Source organism: Triticum aestivum, chromosome 6D (assembly GCF_018294505.1).
Source record: "Triticum aestivum cultivar Chinese Spring chromosome 6D, IWGSC CS RefSeq v2.1, whole genome shotgun sequence".
Lineage (NCBI taxonomy): Eukaryota > Viridiplantae > Streptophyta > Magnoliopsida > Poales > Poaceae > Triticum > Triticum aestivum.
Window position 1 is genome coordinate 30364855 of NC_057811.1, and position 25884 is coordinate 30390738.

A 25884-nucleotide genomic window follows, 5' to 3' on the forward strand; every position below is an offset into this window, starting at 1 on the left:
GTTTTGGCTGCCATGGCAGCGCTTTTAGTCTGTTAGCTCTTTTTGGGGGTTTTAGTTAAAGATCGATGGGGATGAACCGTATGTCAATATACATGTTTTTTCAGTCTGAATCTAGATGTTTCATTCAACCCGTGCTAGCTTGTGACTTCATATGCTGTATGTATACTCTAATTAGGCAGCTTTATTATCTAGCTTCTGCCTTTAATAGTTTGATCCTACATCTGGCTCATGCACTAGGGATCCTTTGCCGTCTGATAATTAATGAAGGTGGGTATGTCTACATCGCAGCTGAACGTTGTTTGCAGTGACATGGGCCCCCTATTGAGAAAGGCTTCTTCAGGAACCTTGATAGCTTCCTGGGTGAATGAAGCCGAGCGGATGACATGACGGATCAATTCTTCAAATCAACTGGATTTCGTCGTGTACACCTATACCTGGGAGTACCTGACACTTCACATTGGGACCCCCTTTCCCTTCTCGTGATTGATGATCACCGTAATCAGCAATTGATTCATTATCACTAATTTTGTGAATAAAAGAAACCTCAAACCGCATATGGAAAAACAGCTTGACTTGTGAAGTTACATGCTGGTGTCCATTCTACTAATCTCCAATTCCTAGCTTTTGATTTCTGAAGTCAAAGCAAGCAAACTGAAGAAGAAGTCTCCATCCTTTTCCTGTCTCCAAATAACCAAAGCCAAGCAAGAAAGAGAAAGAAAGACGACTCTGTTTTACTACTGCTGGAGTTTCATGGATGATCTCAGGAATAACAATATTTAACTTCAAAAGAAAAATACTACCAGGCTTTGTTCTTTTCCTTTACTCATATCAGTTATTGGGGCATCACACCTCCAACCAACAAGCCAGCTAAGAAACAAAAAAAGAAAGAAAGAAACTTGACTCTGTTTTACTACTACTGGATTTGTGCTAAGAAGTAAGAACCTAAGATCAAGGTGTTCCTCTTCACCTTTTCTCTTATTAATTAATCCGTAGTAAGTAGTAAATACAGTACTGTCAAATGGCCCTCAGTGTTTCTGAGACTAGATTCAAGCTGATCTACTCATTATAGTTGCATACGGAATTCATCAGAAGTTCCCAAATTGAATAATTACTTGCACAAACATACGTATGTCATAGAAAAAGATAGTCTCCAAGCAGCTACAATACATCGTCGTTTCTCAACACAACAAAGCTTACTGCCAATCCACAAAGTACAGACTACATAGCAACACTTTGTCTTTGCCAGATAGATAGATGACAATTTTTTTAAAAGAATGCCCAACTTCAGATCATGTTGCAGTGTCAAAGTAGGCTTCCCTTTCACCAGAGCTGCTCTGCATTCGTGCATGGATAAGCTCCAATCACATCCAGCACGATGTAGCTTCCCTTTCACCTGATCAAACCAGCACAACCCATGCCGGCTTCCCTTTCGCCTGATCAAACCAAGGTTTTAATTATATCAGATGTATACGACCATGCAACAGGGTTTAACATATCAAGAAGTTTCATGTTTCCACGCATAGTATAGCTGCTAACTTTATTAACCAGACAGATCGTGTATGCTATTATATGAACCATTCGCTAAAGCAATTACCGGTATAGACTATCACTCAACGCACTGCAATTAATATATGGTAACCAAGGGAGTTAATCAATTCAAGAGTATCACTAGCATTAGAGCCATATCAAAAGAACAAACCAAGAAAAGAGAACTCTGATTTTTCTGGATGGAGGGAATAACAGGCCTTGAAGCACAGGGGGCTAGCACCTAGCAGTAGTACCTAGTTAATGATCTCTTCATCTGTTGTTCTTGTCTGTGCTTCTTGAAGCACAGGGGGCTAGCAACTAGCAGTGGTACCTAGTTAATGAAGCTGCTTCATCCTCCTCCTCTGCATCCACCAGGAGATAATGAATATGAAAAGTTAGAGAACAGATCAACCAAATGATCAAATTAAGATGTACTTCCGTTCCAAAATAGATGACTCAACTTTGTACTAAAGTCAGTACAAAATTGGGTCATCTATTTTGGAACGGAGGGAGTAGGAGATGTTATGTTAATTCACCTCCCAGTTTGGACGACCCGCTATCCAAGAAGTGTTGCGACAGCATATCCCTCGCCCTGACAACGTCCTCCTTTGCTATCTGGCGCACTTCCTTGGAGTAATTCCTCCGCTTGGTGCTCAGCATGGCTGCATCATCCTCCATTTCTATGACTATGTTATGCAACATGCAGCAAGCATAGATCACCTTATCTAGACTGTATGGATTGAATGGGCACAACATTTCTCCCTGCAGGTACTGCCATGTGTCTTTGAGTCTTGTCAGCACCTTCAGAGCACTGGTTGTGGCTGCAGAATGTCTCCTATTGAACTCTGCCTTGGAATCTGAGAGTTCTTCTTCCTGGTAAGGTGTGAGTAGCCATGGAAGAAGAGGGTATCCTGCATCACCAATTATGTATTCCCCGACTTCTGATCCATCTAATGCCACTTTCAGCTTGTTGCCATTCAGCCAACCGCCCTTCGCACACTCCTTGAAGATTTCAGAGTCCTTCAAAAGGCTCGACTTGTTCATGCTACCTGCTGGTCCCAACCAAATGTTTCTAAACCTCTTCGTTGCATCAACAATGAATTGGATTACAGCGATGTCATTCTTCTCATGGTTGCAGTTTGGTCCAAATGGGATGTGAGTTGTACATATAACCCCGCAACAGTTATGCATATTGTGGATCTTGTCAAACTTGGATTTGATTTCATCCTTCTCACTGCAGTCTGGCCAGCCTGTGTGGTGGTCTGCCCGCTCACACACAGTATCAACGAACCTCTCAGTTACCAACAAGATGATTGACTCGTTCACACCTACAGAGGATGCTATGCTCTCTGTTGGCTCACTGGACTGCAACCTTCTAAGAGCAACAGCTACCCGATCTTGTAAAGACAGCACCCTCCCATCAACAAAGGTGTAGCTGTTCATATCTTCCATTGATGGCCCCATCACTAAGCTACAGATGTAGCTAAAGGTTTTTCTCGTCATTTTGAAGAAAGACTCAAATCTCTGTGCGCCCTCAAAAGAAGTCAAGGTTCCTGCATAAGAAGAAAGAATAAAAGTCGTTACAAATCCATGACTTACAAGGCAAGAGCCCAAATGTAACCATGCTAAAACAGTGAGATCCATAGATTATACATGAGCTTTGATAATTTGTAAAGATACTACTCTTTATTTAAAATTTGGACGTAACCTAGGGGGGAAACTGAGTATAAAAATATTTAGGTCATGAGGGAGTGCAGTCAAATCAAAAAGAAGCATCGGTAAACATATAGCCATCACACAGCAATAAAAAAGGCATTCAATTATTTCCTTTAGAGAAGAAGGTAGTCATGTCAATGTTGTCATTACTACCATGTATTTGATGTCCTAGTGTACTACTCTCGAAGGGGGTATTCAAAGGGAATGCGAATGTAGCAAATATATTCAAAACTCTAGCTTATGGATGAAAGGAAGAAACAACCATAAGAGAACAAACTAAATAAACAGAGCAAACAGACAAATTAAGATGAAAGAATGATGCTAAATTACCTCTGGACATGAAAAAGTGGCTGACGTTTGTCTCCAAGCTGTAGGGTTTAGCTGTGTAGAAGACATACCATTTCCGTGAATTATCTCCTTCGCGTGCATATGCCTTGACATGCTCAACATGGCTGAACTTTTCCCACACATGGCCAGATTGTCCCGCGGCCATTGAAGCGAGCAGTGCTAGGCTGCAGTATAGCTCCAAATGCCTTGGGTTTATACCTCCCATGTATTCTGGGATTGTTTCCATGTCATTATACGAGAGAACGAGCCTCTGGAGTGCAGGAACACCCTCCAACACCTTCAGCTTTGGGCAGTTTTCGGTGGTAAGCTTCTGCAGTCTTGGAAGATTAGTGATCATCTCCAGGTCAAGGTTGTCACCCAGATACAGCTCAACCAGAGACGGAAAGTTCTCTAGGGAGATGAGACTGTGGACATAGTATATGGATAATTTATTCAAAGCCCTTGCCTGGGAGGCAAGTCCAGGAGGAAGACACTTCAATTTGCAATGCTTTAGCAAAAGTTGCTGCAAGACAGGAAAGGCTTGCACTTGCTCCTCCCACTCCCACTCCTCCCATTCCACCATTCCTATTAACTCCATCTTATGCAATCTCGGAAATGCTGCCACCATCTGGGAAGGATGAGGACTGTGCTGATGGTAGGACTGCATGAATTCAGGTCCAACACGCTTGATGGCTGGAGCACGCTTGATCTGAATGAACTCCAAATAAGGGAGTTGGCACAAGCCATCAGGAAGCTGTGTGCAGCAAGCCAGGTCGCAAATGAACATAATCCTCAAGCTCTTGAGTGGCACAACTGATGAAGACATCATCCACCTTGGGAGCCATCGGCCGAAATATCCTCTGATGTCAAGATATTCTAACCTGGGCGGAGGGCAGAGCTCATCAAACACCTTCTCGACTTGTTGTTGCTCTTCCTCACAGACACCATCTTCCTCTTTAATCAGCCTATCATCTCCCAATATACTGGCACAACTTAACACTAGGTTGGTAAGATGCACCTTGTCGCTAAGCTTTGCCTTTGCTGCAGATGAGGAAGCAGTTATATTCTCCAATCTGTCCAATTGAAGTTTCTTGAGCCGAGAAAGAGGACCCAACTCTTCCAAACTGCACCAATCACCATCCACTTGGGCTGGAAAGTCAAGTACTATCCTCAAGTTTGTTAGAGCACAAAACCCCCTGGGTATGCCTTTTATACTTGTTCCAATGAAGTTAAGGTACCTTAGCTGCCCTAACTTTACAATGCTAGGTGGGAGTTTAACAATCTGTTGGCATCCACTAAGACTTATGTACTGCAACAGTTTCATCTTTCCAATGCTATCTGGCAAACTAGATATATCAGTGTTTTCCAAGGACAAGTACCTCAGGTGCTTGAGTTCATGCATAGATTCAAGCAAAGCTACAACATGTGCAGAATATATATATAAAGTTCGTAGACATGGAAAATGAACCAAGGAATCACCAGGCTTGATATTTACAAAGCCAACTGATATTAGTACCCTTAGTGTCTTTTGTGCTTGCAAGGAACTCCAGTTTAACCCATCTGATTCTGATCCTTTGCTTTCTAGAGATATCCGAAGAAACTCATGTACACTAAGTTTACTAACAATATTAGTTTCTCCACTGTGAGCTGCTAGTGCCTCATCTCTAGCCACAAACTGAGCAAATGAGCGTACAACATCATGCATGTTGCAAACACATTGATCAATATACTCTGTATCTGGCTCAATAAGATTCCTTAGTATCAGCTCCTTATAGTACTTGCTTCCTAGTTCTTCTAAGTCATCCGAGGTCCCGTGAAAAAATCCTTCACTAACCCACATGCCAATGATTTCATCTCTATAAAACACTGCAGTTTTAGGTAGAAGGGAGTAATGCAGAAAGCATTGTTTGGCACAAGAAGATAAATCTTCATAGCTTAAATATACTGCATGGTTTAGCTCTTCAGGCAGTCCAGATATTGACCATATAGAATCATCCAGAACCATCTCCCACTCACGGTGTTTTTTGTCCTTCTGACACAAGAGCCCTCCCATTATTTTGACAGCAAGAGGCAGACCATCACATTTTGCTATAATCTGCACTCCAATATCCTTGAGCATATCAATTTCACGTTCATCGGTTTCACTTAAGATTATCTGCAAGCAGTTGAACTGATGGTCAATAATGAGGATTTTTCTTGAGAGAAAAAAATAGTAATTTTTTAACCGTTACTAGTGTCAACTCAATATTAGTCAATAGTAGGCTAGTGGAGATAAGAGACTCATAAAAGATTAGTTAATGTACTGCCTAAATTGAACTATCAATTGAATGAGCTGATAAGTGGGGGACGTTGCTGTCAACTAGGATGGCCTATAGCATGTGAGTGGCTATTAATCGTTACAGATGCTTAGTTTAATCTGTCATCTCAGAAACTAAATAGATTAGTGCTTAATTATGTGGATATATGCTAACGGAAAAGGCTTCTGGCCCCCTTTATATATAAAGCATATAAAGCAATAACACCAAGAGTACACGGCCAAACGATACAATGTGGAGAGAAAGCTCTCGTACAAAGCCGATCGAAAGATAGAACAAGAAGGCTAGAGCTAGCCTAACACCTCGCCTAGGACCGACCAACGATGTCAAAACTCCACTTCAACTATCGCTGCCGAGTCTGAGAACAGACAGGGGTTTTCACTCGGAGCCCTGGCACATGAACGAGACCCACGACTACGCCTTCAAGAAGGAAACGACACCCATGGGTGCCATCATCGTCGGCACCAAGCGCGAAGCTTTCGCTCAGGAACTCACCCATACTACCAAGAGGCGCCCCGGTAACCATCGCGGCGAGAGTCAGACCAACCCCACCAGATCCGGGCATCAACAGGAGCCTTCCGCCGAACACCCTTGTCGTCCACACGGCCAAGAGATGAACGCTCCAACGCCACCACGAAGCCTGCCGAAAAGCTCATCGTGGATCCCTCCTTCTGGGCCGCTGACGCCAAAACCCGTCAACACAACCGCCACACACCCGCGATCAAAGATTGTCACCACCACCCGACGTCGCCGGGCAAACGCCACCACCACCACCACACCGCAGCCACCCCCGCCCAGGAGCATGGAGGAGGCCGCAGCCCGCGACACCCGACGGCTGCCCTGGAGCAGCCCTTGGTCCGCACCGCAACCACCTCCACCACGTTGCTGCTACCTCCGCCCATCAGCAAGGAGAGAGCAGCAACCCACAACCCATGGCACCAGGAAGCAGCACCTCCCCAGTCTGTTCTGCCACCACCGAAGACCATGGCGCGGCATACCCGACGCTGAGCACAACCCTGGGCAGGGGAATCACCCGCCGGCGAGCAACCCCGGGCCACCTGCAGCCGCGATCACTAGATCGGCCAGCTCATCGACGGCCATGGCAACCACGGCTGGAAGCAGCCAACCACACTAAGCCAGGGGCCAGGCCAGGCGTCCACGCGCACGACCCCGCCATCGGCGCCCTCCACCCCTGCACCCTGTCGCGACACAACAGCCGCCGCCGCCAGAACCACCCTCTGCCATGAACCTCTGCACCAGCCGCTCGCAGCCCCCGCCGCCCCACGTCTAGCCTGATCCACGCAGCCACCGCAGCAACCATGGCCGCCCGCGTCGCCGGCGTGGCCGTGCGTGCAGCCGCCGTCGCGCCCTGCGCGAGCGCCGCGTCCCCCCACCGCATCCCGCTGAGGAAGAGAGCCTCGCCGCCGCCTACGCCGACCAGGCTTTGGCCGGCGGCGCGCACCAGCGGTGGCGAGGGAGAGGGAGGCGGTGGGCGGGGGGAAAGTTGGTGGCGGCTCGTTCTAGGGTTCACCCCTCCGCTCGCGGGAGCGGGCAGGACCAAGCGCTCCTTTATTATGTGGATAGATACTAGTACAATACATATACTCATCCTCAAGAAAACAAAGTTATATTTTTTGCGGGAAAAACCCGAGTCATATTTTATCTACAACTACACAAGGGGATATGCTTTTTACATGTTTAAATTATCTATAATTACATAACCTGGACATCCAAATAAGTACAAGAATTTGAAGTACCAGCTTTGATTTTTATCCATGTTGGTAGATCATGGGATGGGTTGGCTATACCTATTGGTGGGCCTGGGCTCACTTTAGTATCATTCTGCCGATTACCACGTTTTCATATTGTGGAATAGTACTGTACCACTTAATGTGGATTTATTGATACCTCCAGCCAAATATGACTGAATTTTAGGCCAAGGATTGACGACTATTTGTGAACAAGATGGAAATGAAACAACAATACCACTGTTTCTCACCTTCTATAAATCGAAGAACATTTGTATGATCCTAATTATCAATTTTGTTTGGACTTGCATTTTAGGCGACGACTACATATGTGTCAAAATTTTAGCTTGCTAAAAGAAAAAACAATGCCAAAGAAAGGATTTTTTTACACAGAGACGCCATTAATTAATTACTCCCAGGTATAACTATATATTAGGAAAATGTGCCACTTAATGTGCATGAGCTGTACCACTTAATGTGCATGTGCTGTGGCATAAGTATACTCCCTCCGATTTTGAAAAAGTGTACTTTCAACTTTGTTGGAGGGTCAAACTATCTCAAAGTTTGACCGAGTTTGTGCAAAATATATCAATGTTTGTGAAACCAAATATGTATATGATGAAAATATATTTTATCATGAATCTAATGCTACTAATTTGATGGCATAAATGCTGGTGTATTATTGTATAAATACAGTTAAACATAAAAAAGTTTGACTTTCCAACATAGTTGGAAGTACACTCTTTCAAGGGCGGAGGGAGTATGTAGTACTATCTGTGTTGTAATTTCAAAGAACAATACATAAACGTGTGTCCAGTTATTATATATCTACCCCGAATTAAGTGTGCAACTAGTAATGTTAAAGATGCATGGAGTTTAGTCACACACCTGTTTCTTGAGCAATGACCAGGCATCCTCCTCCCCTAATTTGTCCACATGGTGGTAGGGAAGCACGGCTTTCATCCTTCGAGCTACTGTTTCATCTCTAGTAGTGACGAGGACTCGGCTACCTGGAGCGAGAACATTAGTCAAGGGTGTTTTAAGCACATCATCCCATGCCCCATGGTTCCACACATCATCCAGCACCAGGAATAGCTTCTTCCCTTTCAAGGTAGTGATAAGGATTGGCTGAAGCACAGCCAACGCCTTATTACCACCATGTTCTCCCCCCGCTTGCGTGATAATTGTCCTGAGCAACTCAACCTCGTCGAAGTCCTTGTTGATGCTCAACCATATCGTTTTCTCAAACTTGTTGTTCAAGGCTTCGTCATTGAAGACGTTGTGGGCAAGAGTGGTCTTGCCGATTCCACCGACACCAACAACGGCGACCACGATGATGTTGGTGTTGCCCTTCTTTTCACTCAGCATGATCTCAACCATCTTTCTTGTGTCTTCTTCAATCTTCTCTCCCACTACAGCTGACCGGTCAAACACCCCTGATGTGTCACGTCTCTTATTGCAAGAATGAGACGCTTGCACCTTACTGTTATGATCCTCAGAGGAACCAAGATGTATGAAGCTGAAAGCAGCGCTTCGCTCCTTGATGTCGTCGAGGTTCTGGTTGAGCACCTTGATGCGGGTGCCAATGTCGTGGGCATGGGAGGGATTCCGCATGCAGAACAGCAAGGGGTTGAAGCATCCCACATCTGCAGTGGATGGACCGTGCTCCATGGCCTTGAGCTGACAGAGGTCAAGGATGTCTGTAGCTTCATACATGGCCCGCTTGAGCTGGGCCACCCACTCTTGCACGCTCTCGTCAGTGATGTTTCTCCTGTCAGCGTCGGCGAGGAAGTACTTGAGGTCCTTAAGCTTGACGTCCATCTTCTTGATCTCGGTTGTGACTCCAAGCAGCATGTGCACCTCTTCACTCACCATCTCTGTGAGCACGTTTTGCAAGTAGGATGCAAATGCATCCAGGACCATCGTCATTTCCGCTTCCTTTTGCTGTAACAAAGATGAACCAACACATCATCTCCACCACTCATTGTAGCTAATTAAGATTAGCAAAAAGGGAAGGGAAGGGGTGGACTAGAATGCTAACATGAGTACATGATGAACAAGTTATTGTAGCCTTCACCCCTGTCTCGGATGCACGCATGCATGGCTGCATGTCGGCACGGCAGTAAGTAAAATCCCATTTTTTTACTAGCAAGAGCAGCAGGCGTGCCTTAGGCACTTCCCAATGCTCCATGTTGTACAGGTGCTTAGACTCGCCACAATGGGTAGTAACATAGAGTAGAAACATGCCCATGTTACTATTCTATGTTACTACTCCTATACTGTAGTAATATATATGTGGTAACATGTAACACTGCATTTATTATGCTATAGACTCATCTTGCCTTGATATGTGTGATGTTACTCGTCCTAGTAGTAACTAGCTATGTTACTACATATCTCTCTTTCTTAATTTATTGCTTGCCACATCATCTATTTTATCAAGATATGTGTGAGTTACTACCTATGTTACTCCCATTGTGGGTAGTCTTAGCATGTCACGTAGGCAAAAAATCTAATTTGATATTGTAGTTAAGAGGAAAGATAATATTTTTGTGACCCAGGAAGAACCAACGCCAAGCGCGCGGACCTATGCAAAACACTTAAATGAAAGAAGTTTGCCCTATGCATGAGAGAGTTTGGTTGTTAAACAATTAAATGAAGAAGCTTAGCAACAACAAACTAAGCATCTATGCATTGTGAACTTCAATTGCTTAACTATTTAATGCTCTTGGTACCCCATCTAAGCACCAATACATTGGAAATAGCCTTACTAGCTAAGTAGTGTAGGTCAGCAGTGACGTGGTTTGCGGAAATGACGTAAGGCTAGTCCCAGTGCTCCAGCCTGGATCGGTGCTAAGCCTGCCAGCTGAGCAAAAAGCTGATGTGTCACATTTATATAATTAATGAAGAGAGAGTCTTGTTCAGTGCCAGACACAGATACCTAGGCAAAAGGTGGAGTTAATCGATCCCATGCGCTGAACTCAGTCGTCGCCTCCCTCTTCCCATTCTTCCCCAACTCCCCCAGGTGCAGCCCCGCCGCTTCTTCCCAGCCTAGAGCCGTCGCCTCCACCCGCAGCGCCGCCATCCCATCCTCGATTTCAGCCAGCCGCATGGACCATGCCCGGGAGAAGGTCGCAGCTGCGCTGCGTGGTCCTCCTCTGTTAGCTGCAACACCACCGGTTCCGTCTCTGTTCGCCGCTCCACCACCGGCTCCTCCTCTATTCGCCGTCAACAGCAGCTCCTCCGGCCAGTCTCCGCCGTATCATTGGTCCATGTATTCAGTACGCATTTGACTGAAAGAGGAAGAGAAAGAGAAAGAGAGAAGGTTCATATAAACTGCAGTCACCCATTGATTCGTATCATTTTTTCAATCTATTTATTCACTTCTGTTACTACTCGTGCATGACTGCAGATTGATAGCATCAGTTCTCTCCTACCCTTTGAATCTAATTTTTCACAAGTCCATGGATTCCTAATTTGATATAAACTGCAGTCAGATTGTCAAATACTAGCTATCTAGTTTGATATAAACTACAGAAAGTACAGTTCATCGATTTCTTTTGCACATCATGACCATCTAATTTGAGTGTTTGCCGAACCGTAATTGCTGATTTTACTCTACACAAGTCAGCTTGTATCACTAGTTAATTTTTTCGAGACAATAGGAAGGAATGTAGTATGCACAAATGTAGGAGTATTAGCATATTCAGAAGTATCACTAACTGAAGGACAGCTGCATATATATGCAAATCTGTAGCAATGTTTGTACAGAATCAAACTGAGTTCGGTTCAGTTCAAAGTTTTGCTATCTAGTCATACAAATTATCAAATATGTTCAGTACCGGCGGCGACGGTGGCGCCGGTGCGGGCCAGCTCTCGCTCCAAGGGTGCCAAAGGGAACATGCCATCCCTGCAGCGCGCGCAACTCCTTCAAGCCCAGAAGAATTTGGAAAACTCAGGTAATCCCCTCCCTCGCTTTACGATTCTTGATTCCTTTTCGGATGAGCACTCGGGCAAGGTGCTTGGGGAGAGTGGAGTGGAGGCTTTGGGTGGCTCTGATAGGGAGCTGATCACTCTGATTCGCGCCAAAGAAGTGGCGCAGGCAGCGCTGGCTGCGGCGGCGGCCAATCACGCGGACATGCTGGGGGCTGCACCTTCCCCCCCCCCCCCCCCCCACCTTGCCGTGGCAAGGTGCGGCGAGTGGCCAAGGCGATCACCTCCAGAGGTGTTCGTCTGCGGAACAGAACTATTTAGATGCGGGTCCTGTTCTGGAATATTCGTGGCTTTGGCCACGCGGGTCACCGCACCCAACTTAAAGAGTATATTAGGAAGGAGGCCATTGACATCGTAGCGCTCCAGGAAACGATTCGAACGGAGTTTCGCCACCAAGACATCCTGGCGGTAGATCCCCTGGAACGATTCGAGTGGCATCACACCCCGGCGACGGGTCACTCAGGTGGCATGTTGTTAGGATTCTGTGCTGCCACCTACGAGATCTTGGACTGGGATATGGGCCCCTTCTTCATTGCGGCTACCATTCAAGTGCGCGCGTCGTTACGTGTCCTTGCGGTTGTCCAGGTCTACGGACCTGCGGATCACTCCCGCTCGGCGGAGTTCTTGGGAGAACTCCAAGCCAAGGTGCTCGCGATCTCTGCAGCACAGACCCCTCTGTTGGTAGGTGGTGACTTCAATTTGATCCGCTCGGGGGCGGATGAGAACAACAACAATGTTAACTGGCAAGGGTGGCCATGTTTAACAACGCTATTGCGTCTATGGCACTTAGGGAAGTGGCCAGAACTGGAGCCAGGTATACATGGACTAACAAACAGCTCGCTCCGGTGCGTTCGGTGCTGGACCGTGTGTTCATGTCACCGGACTGGGAGGTGGTGTTCTCCTTGTGCTCGCTGATTGCGGAAACACGTATCGGGTCCGACCACGTGCCCCTAATCCTGTCCTCGAGGGAGGACAGCAATACGCTGCAGCCCACGCTTCTTTTTTGAGACGGCGTGGTTCGAGATACCGGGTTTCGACTCCGTTTTTAGGGAAAATGGAACTCCTGTGTGCTCCAGATTGGTCAACAACGCGATCCAATGGAATTTTGGATAGCGGCTGGGGGCCGTCTTCGCGCGCGTCTCAAGGGCTGGGGTGCGAACCAAGGGCGTGACGGCAAGCTTCTCAGAGCGAGACTTGTCGACGAGATCGCGGGCCTTGACGCCCAGGCCGATAATCGACCCTTTTCCGAACAGGAATGGGCTCACCGTTACGCCCTGGAAGGGCAAGTCGAGGCGCTCCTACGGAGCGAGGAGGAGTACTGGAGGCGCAGGGGTGGCCTCAAGTGGACTCTAAAAGGGCACGCAAACACCAAGTACTTCCATGCCTATGCGAATGGGAGATGACGGTAATGCGCGATCCTTCGGCTGCAATCGGAGCATGGGCTCCTGCTGCGCCAATCTGACATTGTGTTGCAAGTCTATGAGTTCTACATTAACTTGATGGGAACCAGAGAGGAGCAGAGGGCTGGCCTCCGTGCAGACGTGTGGCTGCCGTCCCAGCGGGTGCTGGACAGCGAGAACGCCGAGTTGGGACTGGCGTTTCTCCCTAAGGAGATCGATGATGCTCTGAATAGTATGAAAGCCGACACGGCGCCGGGTCCAGACGGGTGGCCGGTGGCCATGTTCAAACGTTTCTGGCCTCTTCTCCACTATCCCATCTTTGAGGTGTGCAACGGCTTTATGCACGGAATGGTAGATATTGCTAGACTCAACTATGGCGTTCTCTCGCTCATTCCCAAAGTGACCGGTGCGGACAACATCCGTCAGTTCCGCCCCATCGCGCTTATCAACGTGCCTTTCAAGATTTGCGCTAAAGCATGTACTTCTCGCTTAATTCCTATTGCGCACCGCACCATTAGCCGTTCGCAATCTGCGTTTATTAGGGGTCGCCACATCCTTGAGGGCCCGCTTGCACTCCAGGAAGTGCTCCACGAGCTCAAGCGTACTAACGAACCAGCTATCCTTCTCAAACTAGACTTCGAGAAAGCGTACGATCGCGTTAATTGGGACTTTTTACGCCAGGTTCTCCTTAGCCGAGGCTTCTCGGCGGTTTGGGTTCACCGCGTAATGCAGCTAGTCTCGGGGGGGCAGACTGCGATCTCGGTCAACGGAGAAGTAGGGCACTTCTTCCGTAACAAGCGGGGACTGCGTCAGGGCGACCCGATGTTCCCTATCTTGTTTAACTTTGTCGTCGATGCGTTGGCGGCGATGCTGCGCAAAGCCTCCGAGGCTGGCCACATCAAAGGTGTCGTGGGTCACCTGATCCCAGGGGGGGTTTCTCACTTACAGTACGCGGACGATACGCTCCTGTTGTTCCAACCAGACCTGCATAGCGTGGCCTCCGTCAAAGCCATCCTTCTTGGTTTCGAGCTCATGTCTGGGCTAAAAATTAACTTCCACAAATGTGAAGTCCTGCCCATGGGCCTTGATGCCGCGGACGGTCGGCGAATTGCGGACTTGCTTAACTGCAAGGTAGGCAAGATGCCCTTTACGTACTTGGGCTTACCTCTTCACTTCAAGCGTATCCCGATTGAGGGTTGGGCTCCGCTGTGGACAAAGGTTGGGGGGCGGGTGTGCCCGTGGCGCGGGAAATTCCTATCGTCCGCGGCTAGGCTAGTGCTGACGAACTCAAGCCTATCCTCCCTGCCTATGTTCGCGATGGGCCTTTTTCTTCTGGCGGAAGGGGTTCACTCTAAATTAGACACGCCACGCTCCTGCTTCTTTTGGGAGGGGTCGGACCCAAAGCGCAAATACCACCTCGTCAAGTGGGATGCGGTTTGCCGTCCTAAGGATATGGGGGGTCTAGGGATCACCAATACGCGTATTCTAAACATTGCACTTATGTGCAAATGGATCTGGAAGATCTCCCAAGGGGAGGCAGGTTTGTGGGCTGATCTCCTTCGGGCCAAGTACTTCCCGAATGGTTCCTTCTTCCAAGGGGCGACTCAGGGCTCCCCCTTCTGGAACGACCTTCAATCAGTTCGCCAGGCCTTCGCCTTGGGGGCCAAGTTTGCCATTGGTGACGGCAGATCCGCTCGGTTCTGGCTAGATCTTTGGATCGGAACCCAACCTCTTTGGGTGGAATTCCAGGACCTATACTCTATCGCGTTTGACCCGGACCTCACGGTGGCTTCGGCCTTGTCATCATCCCCTCCGGCGATTTACTCCCGGCGCGAGCTTTCCGCCGTGGAGCAGGCCAACCTCGAGGCGATGCAGCAACTTATTGGTCAAACTACGCTTTCCACGCAAGCGGATTCGGTGTCCTGGACCCTTACCGCGTCCGGCAAGTTCACAGTCCGATCGCTGTACCGGAGGTTGTGCCAGGGTCCATCCCTGCCCGCTTATGGGCTATGGAAAGCGCGCCTTTCGCTGAAAATCAAGGTGTTTTTCTGGCAGCTGTTCAGAAACAGACTGCCCACCTCTGACAACGTCGCCAAAAGGCAGGGGCCGGCTTCAGGTCTTTGTGCGCTTTGTAACGTGGTAGAAGACGCGAATCATGTTTTCTTCCAATGTCCGCTGGCGCGTTTCGCCTGGAGTGCGGTCCGCGAGGCGGCTGGCGCTTCCTGGGACCCGCGTTCGTCCACTGAGCTAACGCAAATACTGAATTCTGTCCAGGGGAGCTGCAAACGAGTGCTGTGGTCATGTGTTGGTGCCCTCTTTTGGGCGCTTTGGCTAACTCGGAATAAAATTGCTATCGAAAAGGTCTTCCCAACACACCCAGCTAACATCATCTTCAAATGCATTATCTTCCTGCAGCAGTGGAGTCCGTTGGCGAAGCGCAAATATGCTGATCAGATGCAGCATGCCCAAGATTGTTTGCGACATGTTTACGAGCAGGCTAGGGAGCTAGCTGCTACTTCGTAAGGACGAGTAGCCCTTTTGGATGTGCGAGAGCTTGCGTGCTTGATGACTGGCCTTGGTGCCATGTAACTTGCTCTCTTTTGGCCGCTTTGGACTATTAGACTTGTTGCGTCAGTTTGGCCGGAGCTGTGAGCTCTATGTTCTGTTCTGTTTAGTTAGTTTGTTGGTACTCTGCCTGTTGTGGGCTTTATTAATTTAAAGCCGGACGCTTCCAGTGTCTTCGTTCTAAAATATATATATGTTTAGTACTTATTTGAGTGCATGCCACAAAGAGGCCACAAAGTTTCCGTACTTAAGATCCCACAACTAATTAAATGATGGAACCTTAGCTACAAAAACTAAGCACCGGTGTATTGAAAAATATAGTTGCTAAGGCATTTAATACACTTAATACCTCATCTAAGCACCGGTGCATTGGCAGCCGCCTAAGAGCTTAGCTCAGCTGGAACAGTAGGTCGGTTCAAAACGAATGCTACTTTCTTGGCACGGCTCTCACTGATATGCATATCCTGCCCGTCGTGTAGCATCGTGATCGAACGAAAGTAGTTGGGGCTGGCCCACGGCAAGACTTTCGCGTGCCAGTGCATCTACGTATTCTTTACAGTGGTATACTTGGACCGGCACAAATGCACTCACACTGGCCTCCCCCGTCGGTAACAAACCTGTTACTCTCGATCTGTTTCCTGGTACAAGGCTGATTCGAGTACATGGACCAAAGCGAGCCGATATGGTGTGTGAATGCTTGTGAACCCAAGAACTATACTAGAGACTCCAGACTGGCAATCCACCGTGTGAATACACGTATGTACAATAGAAAATTAATATTTCATGTGTAGAAAATTTAAATTCAAATAAAAAGTTTATATATGTAGTGTAGTACATGTGTACAGTTGCACATCAGTATGTCTAAACAAATTTCCACCAGTTTCAAAAAAAAAAGTTTCCACCACCCCTCACAGAATTGTTCATTTAGTTTAAGTTTGTACGGCCCCTCTTTTAGTGCGGAACCGACTTTTTTTTAACCCTTTTTTTGTTTTTGTTTATTACAAACTTTGTTTTTTTAACGTAATCTCCTAGATAACGAACCATGCAACATAGGAATATCATATCATTTTATTATTATTTTTATGATTTTCTAAAAATAACTATTCGTACCACATCTTTTTTTAAGTTTAAGTTTTAAAAATAATTTTTTACATCACAGTACATGATCATTTTTACAATTTTTTATTGCATCGACTACAATATCAAGTTAACACGATACACTTTTGATCTTTTACGTTAGTCGTCTGATAACAAGGAGTTAGCACGTATTACCGTGTTGACTGAAGCCATTCGTTAACAAGGAGTCGGTGCACTAGTAGAAAACAGAGCTTTCGTTCGGGCATGGCAAGCCCATTAGTCCCGATTCAGTCACGAACCGGGACCCATGGGGCATTCGTCCCGATTCGTGAGCCCAGGGGGCCGGCCGGGGCCTCGTGGGCATTGGTCCTGGTTCGTATGAAACCATTTGTCCCGGTTCGAGGCACGAACCGGGACTAAAGGGCCTCGCTCCTGGCCCACAACCATTGGTCCCGGTTCTTGGCATGAACCGGGACAGAAGGCCCGAATTTAGTACCGGTTCATGCCACGAACCGGGACCAATGAGGTGCCTATATATACCCCTCGCCCGCGAGCAGAGCACTCCAGTGCTCTGTTTTTCTCTGGCCGGCGAGGGGAGGGCTTTGTGGTGCTCTAGCTCACCTCCTATGCACATGAGGTGTTCGATGAAATGCCCGAGCCACACTAGTTAAGCTTTCTCCTCTCGAAGCTCGACCTCAAAGCTCCACTTTCCTCGAGATTTGTCTAGGTTTAGCGGCCCGTCACGTCCCATTCCCGTCTTCACCGCCGTCGACCGCCCGCGCCGATCTCGTCGCCGGCACCACCGTGGTGAGCCTCTTGTTCTTATCTTCTTTCTGAAAAAAAATTCTTACTTTAGATAGATACTTGTCTAATTTTCTTAATATTTTATTGCTTGTTATTATATAGCGCGATGGTTTTGGTATCCGCCCCCGTCGGCCCTCGTCCTGTCTATGATTCGGATGTGGTATATATTATCTTTATAACTATTGGTTCATTTATTGTTTATGAAAATTATGCCGACCAACGTGACATAGATTTTATTTATCTAGGACGTATGTGAACCGGAAATTCCAACCGATCCTATTGTCGAGAGGTTAAATTTAGTTGAAGAAGAAAACAATTTCTTGAAGGAAAAAATAAAAAAAATTGAGGAGGAGAAGATGATATTGGAGTTGCATGTTGCGGATGTCGTCGATGATCACAAGATCAAGATGGATGCAATGCGCTTGAAGATTAGAAAGATTAAAAAATATGCCATTCATACCGAGGCTTGGTATCATTATGCCGTTGGATCAATTGTTACCTTGGTTGCGATTATGATTGCATTTGTTTTCGCATTGAAATGTTTTACATAGTTTCAATGTATGGTTTAATTAGTTAGATGCTCCGGAGAGCTATATGTTGTTAGATGAGAACTATGTATGTACTTTCGTTTTAATGTGATGATGAACTTTTATTAATTTGGTCACTTAATTATCTATTCATGATGTTCTGTAATGGTTTTTGACACACTTAATTATATATAATGCACGCAGATGAACCGGCAATGGATGTACGGTGACAGACACACCTCCGAATACATTAAGGGCGTACATGATTTTCTCGAAGTGGCTGAGGCAAACAAGCAGAATGGTTTTATGTGTTGTCCATGCCCTACATGTTGGAATATGAAGTCTTACTCTGACCGGAAAATCCTTCACACCCACCTGCTTTACAAGGGTTTCATGCAACTTCAAGTGAGTGTTACTGTCTTTGCATATTCGGTTTCCCTTATTAGTCCAGGTTATAGTAATGTAATTAATGACTTATGCATGCGTGCGCAGCTTCCACTATATTCTTCTAGAGATTAAGTTTGAGCAGGGAGTAGTAACCGTCTTAGACTCGAGACGAAAAGATCCCCAGGACTATGCGGACATGACTTAAATGCTCAAGAAGTAAGTTAAATCGATCATTATCCACCATATCAGCAACTTTGTTCATTTTCTGATATCAAGTAATTGTTTTCTTTGTCTGGTAGGGTTTGGAGAAAATTCACCAAAAAAGCTCCGGGACTGCCGAAGAAGCTGCAATTTAAACACCCGAAAGTACTATAGTAGCATGTTCCGCGCATCTCCTAGTGATTCAAGCGCTAGTTTTATCAATTCCATTTAGCATGCTTGCTTATCAGTTTGATTGACCTCTATTTCTTGTAAAATGGTTGTGGCAGAAACCCGGGAATAATTACTGTGGATACTATGTTTGCGAGTCCATCCGCTACACGACCTGTGAGCGGGGCTACTCTGACGAACAATATGAAGTGCATAAGCAATAATATTCATATTTTTTTATTACCATCATTTGTGTTGAGTTTCATATATATATATATATATATATATATATATATATATATATATATATATATATATATATATATATATATATATATATAAAGTCTATTAGTGACCCTGGGTGAAGAATAAGTAATTCCTCGCCCGGGTTGATCGACCGAGCGATGGTAGTTTGACTAAACGCCAGCCAATGTAATTTTACTTCGAGGGAAACTTTAGCTGGTCGCCCACTCCCCCAAATGTCAGAAGGAAAAAAAAACTAGCCCACTCCTCCAGTCCGTTCCTATCTCCCTCCGGCCCCTCACATCTCGTCATTGCGACGGCGGCGGCGGCGGCGACGGCGCTGGACGGACGACCCGGCGGCGAGGACTACCTCTCTTGCGCGTGGAGTACTTCCCTTACCTCTCTCATGCGGTAGCGACTCGGAGGCGCCGTGGGCGGTGCAAGATCGGGCGAGCTCGGCAGGACGACGGCGTTCTCCGGCGTCCCTCTTCACAGTCGACGGTATTATCATCAGTAAGACCCCCCTCCTCATCTCTTCCCGTATCCTCCTCCATGAACTTCTGAATTTCTGGGATTAGGGTTATTGGTTTTTGGGAGCGGTGCTGGGAAAGAGGAAGAAGACCAAGGAAAGGAAAGGAAAGGAAAATGAGAAGCTCGGGTGATGGAGGTAATGCTGGAGAAGGGCTCCTGGCGGTGGGATCAATTCTAGGAGGAGGTGGAGATCATAGCAGAGGATATGAAGGCCGTGTGGATGACATAGAAGAAGAGGAGGAGCTCAAGGCTGCGGAGAAAAAGGACAACAGTAGAGTATCAGACTTCCATCTAGCTGAGATCAACTTTTGTTTTCACGGGACATGTGAATCCTCTCTCTGATTTGGTTTTGTCTAAATTTCACGAATTTTCATCCTGAAGTAAAAAAATGATGGTTCTGACTTGATTGAATGTTAGTAGTGATGTACATAAAGAATCAGCCTGTACCTAGCTGACAATGCTAATTCTCTGTAAATTTGTGTTAATCAAAATTTGCGCATACATACGAGCAATATTTCTTCAACTAAAGAATATTCACCTTCCGAATTTTTTTGTTTTATGCTATTCTTAAGATAAGATTTATATCGGTGATGCTAGCTTTATGTTTTGTGAATTTATCAGGCAAACCAATAATTCAAATTCTGCCAAGAAATCTAGGAGCAGAAGAAGATGTATGCTTTAGGTGTACGTGAATCTTTAAGCCGTTCCTTTCTAGGAAAATTTCTAAGACTGTTTTTGTTTTACCCAAAGGTTTTCAAGCTTTGGGTGCCTGCGGCCGGCTCGACGGGTGGCATCAGCAAGCGCCGGCCGGCCTCGGCACTGCTGTTGGTGGTTATATGGTGGGCGGAGCACACTAGTGGGCTTCAACGTCAGGGTACGGTGGCGTGCCAAATCCTGAGTCCTGCTAGGCTTTTTTTGGTTCAGGTTTTGTTACTGTTTTCCATTCGGGGTTATATGGCGAGCAAACCTAGCATTTGCAGTTAGTTGTTTCAGAAATTCATCTCCTGACATCAAATTTCGATACGTAAGGTTAATCCTGCCAACAAATCTATGTTATGGGCTTGCTAGTTCTTTTCATATCTCTATGCTGATTTTGTGTGCAATTTAGATGAATACTTTCTGTTTTATTCAGGGATACGTTCAGCATGCTTGTGATGTACACATTTTTCAGTTCCAATTATAAGTGTTTGCCTTATTTATCGCTCAAATTTCATGTTCTAAAGATGCTCCTTCACTTCAATACAGCGTTGGCATGTAGGATGACTATCTATCCAAATTATCATGTACAATTTTTTTTTTAAAATTGGCTCTTCTTCTGCATGTCTCTAAGGCATACTTTCTGATCTATCATGAGATAATGATTATTTCTTCTTCTTTCTTAACATGCCGCTAGTTGCTATGAAAATTTAACACATACATCAGCCTTTTGTCATTGAAACAAAATCATATCTGCCAAGTTTCTACATTCCGCCGAAGCTTGCAGATTTACCATCTAACTTGGCACATTATTGAAACAAATCGTAACCATGGATTCTATACGGAAGATCGACATATCATTTTTACATTAGATTCATGTATACTGTAAGGAATTGATTTTGTTCAACTTCAACCCATTTTCCTATCTTGCAAAGCTGTCCATTCAAGTATATTCAATTTCTACTATGTGTAATACATTTGTAACACTGGCATAGTGACATTGACATGCTTTTGTTTTTCGTCCGTTTAATATTGATTCATCTACATGGTTATATGCATGCCTTTGCATAAATTACTTATCCAGTCTGCTATTGATCATTTCCATTTTTCATCCCGGCAGTACGCTGATAGCTTATCCAGTCTGCTATTGATCATTACCTTTTTTCACCCTGGCAGTATGCCGATAGCTATAATCGAGTCAATAGTTCCAAAATGTTGGTTCACAATTATTTGTCTTTTTGGGAAGCACATGGCTGGCTCCGGTTGGTGGCATGGCCTTTCCATTCTGAATTGAAGAGGGTCTGAAAAGTTTGAACTATCCATGGAATAGAAAAGATACAGCTTTCCTTCATATCGTTGATTCTTCTTAGTCTTCCTTTTGTGAAGTTGTGTAGCAATCTTCCTTTTCCTATATGTAATTTGATTTTCTTAGGAATACTCTCCATTTTCTTACGAACACGACGTCGTTGCGATGCCTCCAGATGCACCAGCAACAGAACATGAAGAATGACGTGGCGAGGTGAGTGACATCTGGCAGATTGCGGACAGAGGCCACGGAAGGTGACCAGAACCCCAACGTGGCCCTGAAATCAACCACCAATGGGCAAGCATAGAGGAGGTGACTCGCTGACTGCAGCGGGGAATGGCGGAGTGGGCAACTATTCCACGCTCTAAAATTGAGGTTTAGAGCAATTAAAAAGGTGATTTTATTCCTGAATCATGCTTAACATTTCTTTAGCAAACAAGCACTACTAGCAGCCCGTTTCCAGATGTGCTTCTTGTTGGTTCATGTAGACATGCCAATGAAGGCCTGATAAAGAACAGAAAAAATACAGTATATTGGTTTAATTGATCTCTTGTGTAGACCAAAATTAGCGAGTAAAGGAAATTTGATTTTGCTTCCAAATTCTTTCTGGGAGTTTATCCCAGGAATAATGTTTTGTTCCTATTTGAGTTGCAACGCATGACTTCCGGAGGCTACTCTTCCATTTGATGTTGCTGTTCAACAGCTCTCAAAGGCACAGAGCAAATCAGTTGGGCTTCTCGAAGAAAACATATTTTTGATAAATGATGTGCCATGCATCCTTCTGCGCACCTAATCGCCTGCTTAGAACAAATAAAATTAGTTGCATTTGCCTGTATTGTGGAGTGTCTATAGATGGCAGAATAGCCGCAGCCTTGCTTTCTACTAACCAGTTTCATTTTCTTTCAGAATCATGTTCCTGCTTTTTTCTCCTTGCTGTGAGTGTATTGGAGTATAGGGTTCTCCCTGGAGGGTCGTGTAATCAGTGTGCTATCTGAGGCAATGTATAGAGTTCCAGTTCTATTTTTCTTGAGAACTGACCCTATAAATTCTAGCTCTGTTTTCTTTGAGCTGATATGTAAATTCTTCAATGTTTAAATAAAGTTCAGCCTCAGGCCCTTAAAGATAATACTACTCCCCAGATTAAAAGGTGATGGTGTGTTTATATGTTAACAATAAGGTTCTCTTAGGAATGCCATTCAATAAAAATATTTTGTGTAATTGAGGACGCAATTCCAGAAATGGTACCTCCAGAAAGATTACAACTGAGATTGCCATCACACCAAATCTAGATGAAACTATTGAGCGAAAAGGAGAAAACACAAATTGAATGCATCACTATCTCGTTGTTTCTCTAGGAGCAGAAAAAGATATTTTTAAAGGAACGGAGTATCATGTGATGCAGCTCGTGCACATAGAGGTAGTTTGATGCGGAGGTAAAGTTACCGTGCGAGCTTATTGTCTCTTACGGCAGTGGTTCGGGTGCGCAGACTTAGTAAGCGCCATAACTTACTTAGCATGCATGAGGGAAATTTACGTCACAACCTTTGTTTCTTATGGCAGCGCCATAACAGTTTCTCACAGGACGTAGCTTAGTGCCATGCATAATGTAAGATTACCTCTCTCCCTTTTATACGGCTGAGGAATGGTTTCTTCCTCCCCATAGTAATCTTACCTCACCTGTTTTTATTTCTTATGTTTCAAAACTCTGGATGTGGGATAGGCTGGGGTGAGGAATAAGAATTCCTCACCCAGCATGACGAATAGCGCGTGTATATATATATATATATATATATATATATATATATATATATATATATATATATATATATATATATATATACACCCCTTCTTCAAATTAGATGTTTCGGAAGCGGGATGAACTCCTAGCACCAGATCGTATGCGAGCAATTCAAGAGGAATTGGCGGCATTCTTCCTTGACCACGTGATCGCTGAAAACGGAGAATACTATGTGGACCCTGTGTTCTTACAATTTAATTAGGAGATTATATTGTAAGAGATAATTATTGCATATATGTAGCCGGTAGTGTCGGATAGATATACGAGAACTTGTTGTTCGACCAATCTCTCGAAGAAGGAGAGGTGGTCGATATCACTTCTCTCTGTATGCATATGTTCATGACGATCTTCTGTTTCCTTCATTTGATTACTAGCTAGCGTGTCTAGTCCTCTCCATACGTATATAGTACGTAGCGTCGACCAAGCACGGAGATAAGAGAGGACACTTCTCTCTATTAATTAGCTAGCTAACACAATATATGAAACACCTAAATTAACCCCCAAAACCCCCAACCAACCCCCCCCCCTTTCAAAAAAACAAAAACAAAAACCCCAGCCACTGAAATGCTGACGCGTGGATGCCTATTGGTCCCGGTTAGTGCCACCAACCGGGACCAAAGGTCCTCCTGCCCGGGCTCGCCGCACGGGCCATGTGGAGGCCCATCTGTCCCGGTTCGTGTAAGAACCGGGACTAAAGGGTTAGGGCATTAGTAACGACCCTTTAGTCTCGGTTCAAAAACCGGGACAATAGGCCCTTTTTCTACTAGTGGTGTGAATAAAAATTCCGTGCCAAATATTTCCATAGCCCATATGAATGGTCTTTTGGAAAGCAGTGAGAGATTGAAAGAAGGAAAGTTAGGGTATTGTATCTTTTCTAACTTTCCTTCTTAATGTTAGAGGATCCGGTTTTCAATGGAGTAAGGATAAACAAACGGAGGATGGATTAATTAAGACCTCTTCCAATGCAAAGGTGCTCAGATGAGGTGCTAAGTATATTAAATGCCTTAGCAACTCGAGTCTCTAAGCTTTTGGGTGCTAAGCTTCATGAATTTAATTAGGCTGGTCATAGTGGGGAGTAACTTAGACTAGTGTCATGCATATAACACTAGTCTTGTACTCGGATATTATCACATAAAAAGAGGGTGCCGAATGGAGGCGGACGTCGGCGCACAAGTGCAATTCAAAGCATGGGCCAGCGCAAGCTTTCTTTTCATGGACGCAGACGCCGGTAGATGTACTGCTTAAGCACAAGAACCAAACCGGATTCAGTTCCCACATTACGTATTATGGCTCATTTTCGATGCACAGTGCTCGCCCGACACCAACGCGTCTTGTACTCCGTTCATACATATGGTCCTTGGCTGTACAACGTATTGTGTCAGGGGCGAGTAAATGACACCACGCACGACTTGATAGATATCAATCTTGACGCGTTCACCTGCGATCAAGATAACGTGCGCCGAAGCAGCCGTGCTTAGAAAATCCGCTTCGGGTTCAAAACTGCTATATAAGGAGCAGCTCACCCCCCGGTTGTAAGCATTCCACTCCATTCAGCTTGAATACAAGGCAAGTAGCCACTTTCAGCTCCACAACTAGTAGTACGTGAGCTTCACTTCTAGTACGTGTGTGTGAGTTCATCTGTTCGTGAGTGAGAGTGAGAGCAGCTTGTGTGCAGCCACTGGCTAGTGAGAATACAATTGAGAGCTAGCTACTTGTAGTTCAGACTAACAGTTATAAGCATGAAACCAACAAAAATAGGCAAACACAAGGCGCCTAGATTGATAGATGCAAGCAAAGGCAGTAAACAGAGGAAATCTGATACTACCTTTAGGATGGATGGATGTTTGGTCCCTGCTGCTCGTACCAGAACAAGTAAAGGTCTAAAACGCACCGAGCACTGTGTGTATATAGACGAAAGGCAAGTGAGCTCTCCAAAGGCAAAAATGTAGGCAGATAATCCAGAGCCTGAGAGGAGATTTACCTGGATCTGGGAGCATGAGCTCAGAGTAGATCGAGAAGCCCTTGCTTGCGGTGATTGCTCTAAACAAAAGCGCACCACTCACCGCACGCAGCATGTGACCATGGCGCAATGGCTGCTCCTCGTGATAGTCCGCTTGAGCAAACGCGTCCCTCTCGCACCCTAGACCAGAACGATGGGCAGAAAGATATCAATGGATAATTTCCCGACAGATGATGCAGAATATATGGCTTGTTAGTAGAGCTGGGCCTGTATTCCCTTCATAAGAAGAGATGGACCTGTATTAGTATTAGGAGGGGGTGGGTAGTATGCACAGTTCATTGAAAGAAGATGGCTTTACAATTTTACCTTTGTTTAATATCAGTTGGGTGCATCATCATCTAGATTCGCGCTAAAGCCGACAACAACAGGTCATAATTTGATATTTAACATGCTTGGATAGTTGATTAACTTTAGACTTTGTGCATGTGGTGGTTGTTCTTTTTGCTAATCAACTTTAAAGCAATCATCTAGACCCACGCCTGCAGCAACCTGGAATCCTTGCTCGGCCCATGCGTGCAATGCAAGATTAATGGAG

At 45.5% G+C, this 25884-nt stretch overlaps 1 protein-coding gene across 2 annotated transcripts; it reads right to left on the reverse strand.

The window, feature by feature from the left end:
* Positions 1–782: 782 nt before the first annotated feature.
* LOC123143273 (disease resistance protein RGA2) lies at positions 783–25559 on the reverse strand. 2 transcript variants are annotated; one of them, XM_044562129.1, is made up of 9 exons: positions 25311–25559; positions 25155–25226; positions 10575–10926; positions 9675–10499; positions 8522–9577; positions 3574–5725; positions 2064–3080; positions 1782–1889; positions 783–1433 (listed from the first exon to the last, which is right to left on the reverse strand). In XM_044562129.1, the coding sequence occupies exons 4-8, from the start codon at positions 9882–9884 to the stop codon at positions 1846–1848; spliced, it is 4479 nt and encodes a 1492-aa protein (XP_044418064.1). In that variant the 5' UTR covers positions 9885–10499; positions 10575–10926; positions 25155–25226; positions 25311–25559; the 3' UTR covers positions 783–1433; positions 1782–1845. The 2 variants fall into 2 exon arrangements, with proteins under 2 accessions (XP_044418064.1, XP_044418065.1); XM_044562130.1 differs by having other exon boundaries at positions 784–1433; positions 10405–10499.
* Positions 25560–25884: the final 325 nt, after the last annotated feature.

Coding starts and splice junctions, on each gene's coding strand:
- LOC123143273 (XM_044562129.1), bottom strand. CDS start 9,884: ATGGGCATGTTTCTACTCTATGTTACTACCCATTGTGGCGAGTCTAAG. Junction 5,726..8,521: donor GGTCATTGCTCAAGAAACAG/GTGTGTGACTAA, acceptor AACTGCTTGCAG/ATAATCTTAAGTGAAACCGA. Junction 3,081..3,573: donor CCACTTTTTCATGTCCAGAG/GTAATTTAGCAT, acceptor CTTCTTATGCAG/GAACCTTGACTTCTTTTGAG.